Source organism: Colletotrichum siamense, assembly GCF_013390195.1.
Source record: "Colletotrichum siamense strain Cg363 chromosome Unknown KSG_Cg363_contig08, whole genome shotgun sequence".
Lineage (NCBI taxonomy): Eukaryota > Fungi > Ascomycota > Sordariomycetes > Glomerellales > Glomerellaceae > Colletotrichum > Colletotrichum siamense.
The window spans coordinates 1967225-1978427 of NW_023501021.1; the positions used below are offsets into that span (position 1 = coordinate 1967225).

An 11203-nucleotide genomic window follows, 5' to 3' on the forward strand; every position below is an offset into this window, starting at 1 on the left:
TGTGTACAATCAGTGAGAGGGTTGGACGAGAAACACTGGAAGCTTATGCACCACGAAGTTATGGTTAATGAATATATCGTCAGCACGGCTCTCCAAAAACGTCGCATTTGCACTTGCAAGGGCGTGCAAGAATCAGGTGATTGGGACAACCTGGGCCAATCACTCGCAACTTTTGCAAGAAAGCTCCAGGATTACCAATCAACCGAGATTCACATTAACAAATGAACGAGTAGATACGAAAGTCCCCAGGGAAACGCGGGCATAACGAAGCTGACGCCATCGTTCAAACCCATCCGGTGAGAGTGAATAGGTACACCTATCCCACGGTGTTAAAGGTTAGCGTAGTACTTGCGGGGCTTCGTTATATGGAAAGCCCCGCAAGAACCGCACTAACCTTTAAGACCGTGGGATAGGTGTATGGACGGTCAACCTGAGGCGTGCCGCAACATTCGCTCCACCAATCTGGAATTGGAGATATTTCCGGGTTGGGAAGTCCCACAAGCTCGGACCAGGTGTGCTTACGTACCTAGAGAGGACCGGGGCAGATGAGCACGTGGTCCCGCGTACAGTGCGCCACGCTCGACGCGCTGGCGGGGGTGGGCTGCCTTGAGCTTGACGGAGTCGCAGTTCACGTCTGCGTCGCTTTTTTCGCAGCGAGCGCCGTGAGCTCCTCCAGCGGAAACCTTCCTCGCCGCCTTCAGTCTCTCGCCTCCAAGCTTCACCCGAGCCAAGAGACGATGCCGACGAGGCCATGGCGGCAGAACAGCTGTACGGCAAACCTGCTGGCGCAGTTGCCAATGCGCCGCCTCCCTCCACGTTAGCCGCCCAACTGGTCGAAAACCTTCCTGCTTCGACAAAGTCCACACGATCCGATGAGAACACCGAGCTGAGAAGCTTGTCCGCCGTCATCGAGCGGGTCAAGAACAACCCCGGTCTGCTGCGAACGCCCGACGAACGAACGGAGCACAATCATATGCTCATATACGTCTATTCCCGCGTCGTCCTAGACGGGATCAAGCTCGATGATCCCTTCGCTGACAAGAAGGTTATACGGAGCGAGGCGTTGAAGGCGATTAATTTCTTGAAAGTCACGATTGAGGAGACACCGGTTGTCATGAACTATACCACGGACGGGAAACAATTCGTGTTCCGCGGGGAGGAGCCACTTTGGGTCTGGGTCTTTCCCAAGGTTCTGAAACTGCTTGGCCATGCTCGCTGCCTTGAACTCACGGCTCCAATCGAGGAGTTCTTTCGGTTCATAATCTTGGTGGTGAGTGGAGTTGGTTCAATGGGAGCGCTGCTGTCGTCCATGCTGCTCTACCTGCGAGAAACAAGCAATGGTGAGTTGCCCGTCAGAATGCGTCAACACATCATGATGACTAATAGTCACAGCTCTCCTGTCTCGCCTACAAGAGACGGCGCCTATTGCCCCTGCACAGGATGCGACTATAGACATGAGCCTTCCTCCTGCCGGTACACTCGAGCTGCTCCTGGGAAAACCTGGCATTCTCTTCGTACAGCAGACTACATACGCTGTCCCGCATGCGTCACAAGCCGTGCGCCAAGCAGCAGCTCTAATATCAACACTCGCACACCCGTCCATTGCTAGGTACTCGAGCCCTCTGTCACGCGCGCCGTTTGTCGAGCTGAGACTATGGTTGCTCGACTCGTTGCTTTCCCTACGTGCTGTGCAAAACACATGGCAGCCCGTTGCCCCAAGCGCAAAGGCTGATTTGCTCAACGTATCCCTTGGCCTGCTTCCAGACGAGTTGTCTACAGGCAAGAAAGCCTTGCTCCCGCAGAAAGCGTACACTTCTCTGGCGTTATTGTGTGCCGAGCTCGCAGCACGGCCGGATGAGATTGCAGGCCCAGATGAATCGAGTCAAGCTGCGAGGAGAACACTCTGTAAAGCACTTCTGAGACTTGCCCAAGTGTCGCTAGTAGACCGAGAGATCGGAAGACTTGCAGCACCTCAGGTTGTTTGGCCACTCGAGCTGCTCTGCATCGAAGTACCCGTACTAGGGGAACCAAGTGACTTTTCAGTACGTTGATGCTCTGCACTCTCTGACCTAGCACTGACATGCGCAGCGTTCTATCAGTGTCCTTAAACAAGCAACAGCACCAACTGTACCCTCAAAATTAGACGACGCAACCCTGCCAGCTTGCTTCACGGACACCGAATTACGAACTCTGGTCCAACGTCTTGGCATTGCAGAAAGTGACATAGAAAGCGTCACAGTCGATGACGAGCCTGCGACCAAGCGGCGAAAAGTCCTGACTGAAGGCAATGAACTTGTGGAACTGACAGCACGCATCGACGAAGTTCTTGGAGTTGTGAACGATCTAGGCAAGCTGGAACACAAAATTTTGTAAGGCGTCGTATTTCTCCGGTTCCCTTGGGGGAGACTAACTTCTCTAGAAACGCCTATCCACATATCAATGTCAAGAGCCAATGCCTCGCCATTGATCTGATCTCCCGCACTTGCTGCGCTGCGGACGCGATCACTCAAACGGGCAGCCCATTCGCAGGAAAGGACGGAAAGATCATTTGTGACGTATGCGATCGCAAAGACGAAGGGCCGAGGAGGCCCGACACTATTGACACAGAAACTAAAAGAGAGGCCCAATCGATATTCACAAAACTCATCAACCTCCCTTCCTTCAAGGACTCCAGAAGGCCAAGAGTAGTGGCAATGATCGCCCTCAGACGCATCATAAATCACACAGATGAAGCTGAGCTATTTGACCTCGAAACTTCCCCTTTGGGGCAGTGGTGTCTGCAAGGATTGCATAGCTCTATCAGAGAAATACGCATCGCTTCAGGGTATGCTTCCCCATCTTGCCCATCTTGCATGGCTAATTTTATTCGACAGACGGGCTTTGGCTCTCTTCTTGAAGAAACCAGCCTCTAGCACGATAGACATTAGTGTCGTACACCGAAATCGCAAGAACGCGCTTGGTCTTCTCAAAGCTGCGTCGGAAAAGGATGCAGTAATCTTCCACGAGACTGGGGTAATGGCGTGGAGCCAGCTGGGACGGTAGGCACCACTGACAACAGCATCGTCTTTGGGCTAAGATATTGACATCACTTAGAGTGGTCACCGGGGACGAACTAAACATAGTATTGCACCAGTTACTCGAATATCTCGGAAGCAGCAACAGTCTGATATCTTCCTGTGCCTTCAATGAGGTATGTTCTTGGTGCCAGCTTTGAGCCACCTTGACTGACGTATTCAGATCAACAACTTGGCTGCTGCTCGGCATGTAGCACCACGCCGCTTGTTCGAGCCTTTCTGGAGAAATCTCGCCTACTTCGCTGTAAAAGATATGGTGGCACGACCGCAAATCAGCCGGTCGCTGGCCGAAATCTTGCAAATCTCTGTGAACGAGTTTCTTCTCCTCATCCAAACTCATGCTCTGCCATGGCTGGTATTGATGAAGAAGAGGGATGTAATCCAAAAGATTGCTGAGGCCCGTGGGGAAAAGGACGTTGGTTTCCCGGTGATGGACTCTATCAATATCGGTCCAGTCCTCGGATTGCTTTTAGTGCAAGACGTGCCGGACGTGGCGCAATTCACCATGGCGAGGCTTGTCGAGTTTGCGCCAACTCTCGCTGATACCACGCTGGCTGATGTGATACAGGCCGAACTTGTTATGGTTGTCCTTGAGCTACTCAAAGCTGCGGCTGAAGCAGACGAAGCCCGCAAGGCCCGTGTGAGTTTTTACGCTGTGAAAATACCGCATTCTTACTGATTTATTTTGAGGTTATCGATGCCATCACCACAATGTGCAACTTGGTTATGGCCGCGAACAAGGAGAAGCCCAAGAAGGGCAATCTCATCGGTCGTTTCCTCCAGGCGTACATGCTTGGCCTTATGGCTCGCCTGGCGGACGTCATCAATGATTTTCATGGGCTATGCCTGCCTCCCGAGGAACAAATACGTTGCATTCGAGCATTGGAGGAAGCGATCAAGCTTTGCCAGTCTTACGTGCGCATTGCTCGGCCACATGTGAGTTGACGCGACCATCAGACTGGTTTCCTTTACTGATCCCTGTAGATTGCTGCTTGTCTTCTGTCGGCCATTGCTCAGGACGAGCTCAGAGAGGCGGCGTTTTCCTGCTGGGCGGTCCTTCTGACCTACCTTGAAGAAGAGGACGTTGAAGTCTTGTTGGAAACGACGTTCTTCATTATCAATCATTATTGGCCTGTGTTTGACGACAACACACGCATCAAGGCCAAACATCTGATTTCCACCATTATAAAGCACTTCAGCGCAGTAATCGAGATGTACATCTGGAAGTTGCCATCATTGGCACATATTCCTGAACTGGCTGAAGTGGAAGCTCAGCTCCAAAAAGTGCGCCGAGATCAACCCATCGAAAGCAGGACAGCATTTGCCATCTTTGCAGCCCGAGTGGCACACGAGAACTCGGGCGTTGTGCTTCAGGCTCTCAGAGAGCTTGTCGCATACCTCAAACAGCACAGTGGTTCCCTACAGACGTCCGCGATTGGTCAGCAGCCGGATCCCGTGTTGTCAACGCTGCTCCGCGCCTTGCTCGATTGCGCTTCGGAGTACAGCACTGTGCAGCCCGAAATCGCTAGCCTATGTACTCAATGCATCGGTCTGGTCGGGTGCCTTGACTCTAATAGAATTGAGGCTGTCAGAGAGCAGAAGTCCATGGTCTTATTGAACAACTTTGAGAACGCAGACGAGACGACGGACTTTGTGCTCTTCATCCTGGAGCAAATCCTGGTCAAGGCCTTCCTTTCCACGACAGACACAAAGCTCCAAGGCTTCTTGTCTTTTGCCATGCAAGAACTCCTGGACAAAGTGGATATCAAGGCAGCCTGTGCCTTCCGAAGCACGGGAATGAGAGACGGCGATCTGATCTACAGAAAATGGCTTACTCTACCTGAAGGCATTCGGGAGACTCTGACCCCATTTTTGACCTCCAAATACGTCTTAACACCTGTTACGCCTGCGCCTGTTGAGTATCCCATTTTCCGTCCGGGTAAGCCGTATGGGAATTGGATGCGTTCCTTCACCATGGATCTTTTGCGTAGAGGACAGAATTGGCACGCAGATCTCATTTTCGGGCCGCTGGCTCGTACTATTCGGGTCAAAGATGTCGCGGTAGCAGAGTTCCTGCTTCCATACTTGGTCCTCCACGTCATCATTGGCAACAGAAGCACGCGGAAAGATCGTGACAATATTATCGGCGAGCTGGTTGGCATCCTTCAGCACCAGCTTGCCGAAGATGCTCCGTACGCGGAGAGGGAGGATACGAAGCTTTACTGTGAGGTAACGAGGCAGCCCATCCCAAGCATATGTGACGATTTTGCTAAGCAGAACATAGGCCGTCTTCCGAGTGCTTGATTATGCAAGCAGGTGGCTGCAGGAAAAGAATGCTAGGCGCAAAAATGACAGCGATCTTCCGTCCATAGCAAGGGTGGATGACCTACTGAGCACAATTCCGCCGGTCTTGATTTCTCAGCGAGCTATGGACTGCAGGGAATATCCAAGAGCCCTGTTCCACCTCGAGCAACACGCCCAACAAATGGAGGTCGAGAAGAGCGACCCCCAGCAAAGAACACTGCTCCTCGAGCAATTGCAGGATATATACACCCAGATTGACGAGCCTGATGGGCTAGAGGGGATTTCGGCTCACCTCCACGTTCTCGATATCAACCAACAAATCCTCAGTCACAAGAAGGCGGGCAGATATACGGCGGCTCAGACGTGGTATGAGATCAAGTTGGCAGAAGAGCCTAACAACATTGACGTACAGGTTGACCTCCTGAACTGCCTGAAACAATCTGGACAACATGGTGAGTATCTTGCGGTACGTTCTCAAGAAGATAAGCTAAGAAGTGTAGATGTTCTGCTCAATTATGTTGAAGGTATGCATACGGAACCGTCGATGGAAAACAAAATTGTTCCGTATGCGGTCGAGGCAGCCTGGGCGACCCGCCGATGGGACACTCTATCCAAGTACACGAGCCGTTTTCATGGCAGCACTTTGGAAGACTTCAACGTTAGCGTTGGCCAGATCTTTAACACTCTGAAGCAAGAGGGCACTGAGGGAGTCGCAATCTCTCAAATGTTGCAGAGCATGAGGGAAAAGATTGCGTCAGCGATGACTTATTCCGCGACATCCTCCCTACAAGCCTGCCACGATCTGAGGCTTCGATGCCACGTACTGACCGATCTGGAAATCATTGTTGGGATGCAAGAAGGGAATGACGATGCTCGCCAAGACGTTTTGACAATGCTGAACCGACGATTGGAAGTGCTGGGTGCATATGTCAATGACAAACAATACCTCTTGGGAATTCGCAGAGCAGCCATGGAGCTCTCACGGTATGTTACCCCGATGCCCGTCAACGAGCCTCTTCTAACAATACTCAGACCCAAGTTTTGCGACTCAGACATCTCTTCGTCGTGGCTTTCCAGTGCGCGTCTGGCTAGAAAGGCGAATTCCACACACCAATCATTTAATGCAGTTCTCCATGCTTCTCAACTAAACGACAATGCCGCCGTAATTGAGAATGCCCGACTCCTTTGGAAGGACGGTCACACACGCAAGGCGATTCAGGTTCTCCAGGGCGCCATCGAATCCAACAACTTCATGACACAAACAAATAGCACCTCTTCCTTTCGGGGTCTCGACTCACAGCAGAGACTTCTGACAGCTAGAGCGCAGCTTATGCTTGCCAAGTGGTTGGATGCGGCAGGCCAAACGAACAACGCTGCTCTGCGCGTTAAATATCAACAGCCTCCCAAGACAAACTCATCGTGGGAGAAGGGCCATTACTACCTAGGACGTTACTACAAAAAGCTGCTGGAGACCGAGAAGCCTCTGAAACCAGACGAGCAAAGTGACGCCTTTGTTCAAGGCGAAATTGCCAGACTGGTTATTGAGAACTATCTTCGATCACTCAACTATGGCACCAAGTATCTTTACCAGACCTTGCCGAGAATTTTGACGTTATGGCTCGAATTGGGAGCACAAGTGGACAAGGCTCCCGAAGGCAAGGTCTCGTTGTCCCGCGAGCTCCATAGGAGGCGGACGGAGCAGCTCAATCTCCTTCATGCCTTCCTCGACAAATACATCGCTCGCCTTCCGGCCTACATATTTTACACGGCCCTCCCGCAGATCGTTGCGAGAATTGCCCACCAGAATCAAGCTGTGTTTGAACGCCTAACACGCATTGTCACCAAAGTTGTGGAGTCACATCCTCGACAAGCACTCTGGGGCTTATTTGGGATCATGACCACGAGACAAGCTTCAGAGCGGCGAGTGCGAGGTCAGCATATCTTGCAAGCGCTGAAGGGAATCTCCAAGAAGGTTGAAGGAAGCAGCTATGACCTCAAGCAGCTACTGAGAATGGGCGAGAAACTCGCAGAGCAGCTTCTGCTGGCTTGCAACAACGGGGACTTCCAGAGCAACAGGACGACGGTGGCAAGTATCACGCGAGATCTCAACTTCAACCACAAGTGCACGCCCTGCCCCCTAGTGGTCCCCATTGAGTCTTGTCTGACAGCTACATTGCCGACATTGACGGATAATGTCAAGAAGCACAAGGCATTCTCTCAGGATGTTATCACCATCGACTCCTTCCTAGATGAGGTCCTGGTTCTAGGATCGCTCGCTAAACCAAGGCGGCTAACATGTCGCGGAACGGATGGCAAGAACTACATGCTCATGATCAAACCGAAGGACGACTTGCGAACGGATCAGCGTCTAATGGAGTTCAACGGGATGATTAACCGGTCACTCAAACGTGACGCCGAGGCCAGCAGGCGTCAATTATATATCAAGACGTACGCTGTCGTGCCTCTCAACGAAGAGTGCGGCATCATTGAATGGGTCGATGGGCTTAAGACTCTTCGAGAGATCCTTTTAGACCAGTACAAGTCTCGGTCCGTCCATCCTGACTATAACCAGATCAAGAGGATGATGTCCGAGGCTGTGACGGGGCCGAATAATATCAAGATCTTCACCGAGGGCGTGTTGGGGACATTCCCGCCAGTGCTGCAGTACTGGTTCGTGCAGCGCTTCCCTCATCCCTCTACCTGGTTCTCAGCTCGGCTCAAGTACACCCGCTCTTGCGCAGTTATGTCGATGGTCGGCACCATTCTTGGTCTGGGCGACCGCCACGGCGAGAATGTCCTTCTCGAGCGCGACAACGGCGGCATTTTCCACGTCGACTTCAATTGTTTGTTCGATAAAGGACTGACGTTCGCACAACCGGAGAGGGTGCCTTTCCGTCTGACACACAACATGGTTGCTGCCATGGGCATCTACGGATACGAGGGACCCTTTCGCCACTGCAGCGAGTTGACGCTGGGTATCCTGCGGCAACAGGAGGAGACGCTGATGACGATTCTCGAGGCATTCATCTACGACCCCACATTGGATCTGCAAAAGGAGAAGAAAACAAGCCGCAGATCGGATGGCGCGCCGCGGATGCAGCCGCAGCTCGTCGTCGACAGTATCAAGCGGAAGGTGAGGGGCCTGATGGGACCGGATCCTATTCCGCTGGGAGTCGAGGGGCAAGTGGAGGAGTTGATCAAGCAGGCGGTCGATCCCAGGAACCTGGCGGCCATGTACATTGGTTGGTGTCCCTTCTTGTAGTTTGGAGTTTGGGGGGAGATTGCATGTTTATGATGTATTGGGATTGGAGGTAGACATGGGCTTCGATAAGGAAGCCGGGAAGAAGGGAGCCACCGAGATTTGGTGTTGGTGGTTTACGCAAAAGCTGTATGATATTCGATGCAAAACGAACGCAATATTAAGTAGCCTTTGTCTACCTATGCATACCTGGTACGATTCTAGCGCGATCTCGACCATTGTCTGTCAAAGAAAGAGCATCTGACGTGTCTGTTGTTTGTTTCAAAGATAAGACGGCTCGCTCGCATTCCTCCCTTCCATCGTACAACACGTGTCGAGCATACTTGATCCGGGGTCGCTAGCTGTGCCTCCCGTGTCCCGCTGGCTGCCTGGCGAGCGTTAGGCTGCTGCGCCGGGGCCCCTCAACCACTGGAGCTACGGGAAGCTTGGGGCACCTGCCTGCCTAGAATCAGGGGAGGGATAGCACCTGAATGCGCTGGAGCTCTTACCTTAAACCAACGACGACGACCCCCTTTCCTGCCAGCTTTCCCATTGAAATTTGCGACCGCTACGCTGCTGCAGCTTGCCTTCCCCGAACTTTCCCTCCTTCATTTCCCTCCTTCTCGTTTCTTTTTCTTCCCAACCCTGACTTTCTCTCTCAAACTCCCCCTTTTATTTTCAAATCACCCAAAGCATTCTCTTCCATCAACGGAACGATTGGAATCCAAAGTATTGAAGATGCCTGATTATCGTGTTGGTAGGTTCATTGTTTTATTTCCTTCGTCGCAGCGATGAAAAAAGCCACGGGCGTATGGCGGGCGACGGGCGCAGCGGTCGCGTCGGAAGCGGACGCGTCAAGCTACCTGACCTGACTGAACCTTACGTCATGAGAGCCTCAACCTTTGGAGAAGCTCTGTTTCCATATACCACCAATTGCTATTTCTTTTTTCTCTCTTCTCTTCTTCGGCGCATCACGCTTAGTAACTGCTAACCATTTTCTTTTGCGATATAGAGGTGTCGCCTAACAATCGCGCCGGATGTCAGGATGGCGTCTGCAAGAAGGAGGCCCAAAAGTGCATGAAGGGGTCGCTGCGCTTCGGCACCTGGACTGAGATCATGGGCCATGGCTCCTGGCGGTGGAAGCACTGGTAAGCCGACGATTCACTCTTCCTTGAGCGCTTCGGTCCTTGTTGTCTCTTTACCATGTCCAAGCTGGTATGGTGCTGCGGAATCTAGTCTAACAACTCATCGCACAGGGGCTGCGTGTCTGGCGAGCAGATCTCGCACCTTCGCGATATTGTCGAGAGGGGTGGCGGATACGACTTTGATGCAGTTGACGGATACGACGAGATGGGGTAAGTTCATGCGTCCTTTCATAACTCTTTTCATGAGATGGCATCCGATAATGAACATACGGCTGATTCCCCCCAGCGAGCACTCTGACCTGCAGCAGAAGATCCGTGATGCCATTAAGCAAGGCCACATCTCTGCCGAGGACTTCAACGGCGACCCTTGGATGAACAAACCCGGTCAGCGCGGCATCCGCGGCAAGAAGCCCAAGGACTGGGACGATGGCGAGGTATGCTAGCACCCCCACGCACTCATGAAATTCCACTTACTTACACATTGACAGGAGGGCGATGAGGCCAAGGACGAAGCCCCTGCCCCCGCCGCCACCAACGGCAAGAAGCGCGGTCGCAAATCCGCCGGCGCCGCCGATGAGGACGAAGAAGAGAAGCCCAAGAAGCGTGCCAAGAAGGCCGCTGCCAAGGCCGAGCCCGAGGACGAGGAGGAGAAGCCCAAGAAGGCCCCGGCGAAGCGTGGAAAGGCCGCCGCTGCTGCCAAAGCCGCTGCCGCCGAAGAAGACGAGGAAGAGGAGAAGCCCAAGAAAGCCCCGGCCAAGCGCGGCGCCCGGAAGTCTGCCGTGAAGGAGGAGTCCGACGAGGAGGAGGCCCCGAAGAAGCCTGTTGCCAAGCGTGGAGCTCGAAAGTCCGCCGTGAAGGAGGAGTCTGAGGAAGAAGAGGAGAAGCCTGCCCCCAAGCGCGGCGCCGCTGCGAAGAAGACTGCTCCCAAGAGGGCGGCTACGAAAAAGGCCAAGGTTGAGGAGTCCGAGGAGGAGTCTGAGGCCGAACCCGAGCCTACCCCTGAGTCGGAGGAGGAGGAGGAGAAGCCTGCGCCGAAGAAGGCCGCTCCCAAGGGCCGCAAGAAGGCTGCTGCTGCACCTGCTGCTGCCGCCGAGGACAAGCCCAAGCGCGGTCGTGCTCGCAAGTGAGGTTTGTCGAGCTGGCATGCCTACGGAGACCGTCACAGGTCGGCGACTGTGATCCCCGAGCAGCGTTTCGCTACTGCCGTTTGTTTGATGAGTTCCTTGCGTTTCAATGGCCGGGAGAAACCTCCTCCACCGGAACTGAAACCGCCGCTCTCTCAGCAGCCGTTTGTTTCTTCGAGTTCATACCCACCGATGCAACGACACTACTTTCAGCTATGATGGACCTTTGGGAGGAAAAGATGTACAACCACTGCTTGCTTCTACTGTTTATTTGTTTACCTGGATGAGAGCAACTCATGAAAAGAAGATAACAAAAAG

The 11203-nt window shown here is 53.0% G+C and overlaps 1 protein-coding gene across 1 annotated transcript; it reads left to right on the forward strand.

Moving 5' to 3' along the window:
* Positions 1–751: 751 nt before the first annotated feature.
* Positions 752–10888, forward strand: rad3 (Protein kinase rad3; the record flags this gene model as incomplete). Its single annotated transcript, XM_036643970.1, has 16 exons — positions 752–1340; positions 1393–2042; positions 2089–2369; positions 2420–2824; positions 2874–3038; positions 3094–3190; positions 3238–3714; positions 3765–4010; positions 4059–5303; positions 5359–5830; positions 5879–6362; positions 6411–8620; positions 9629–9764; positions 9873–9971; positions 10048–10195; positions 10250–10888. 16 exons carry the CDS (start codon positions 752–754, stop codon positions 10886–10888), a joined length of 8343 nt encoding a protein of 2780 aa, XP_036490335.1.
* Between the last annotated feature and the right edge of the window lie 315 nt (positions 10889–11203).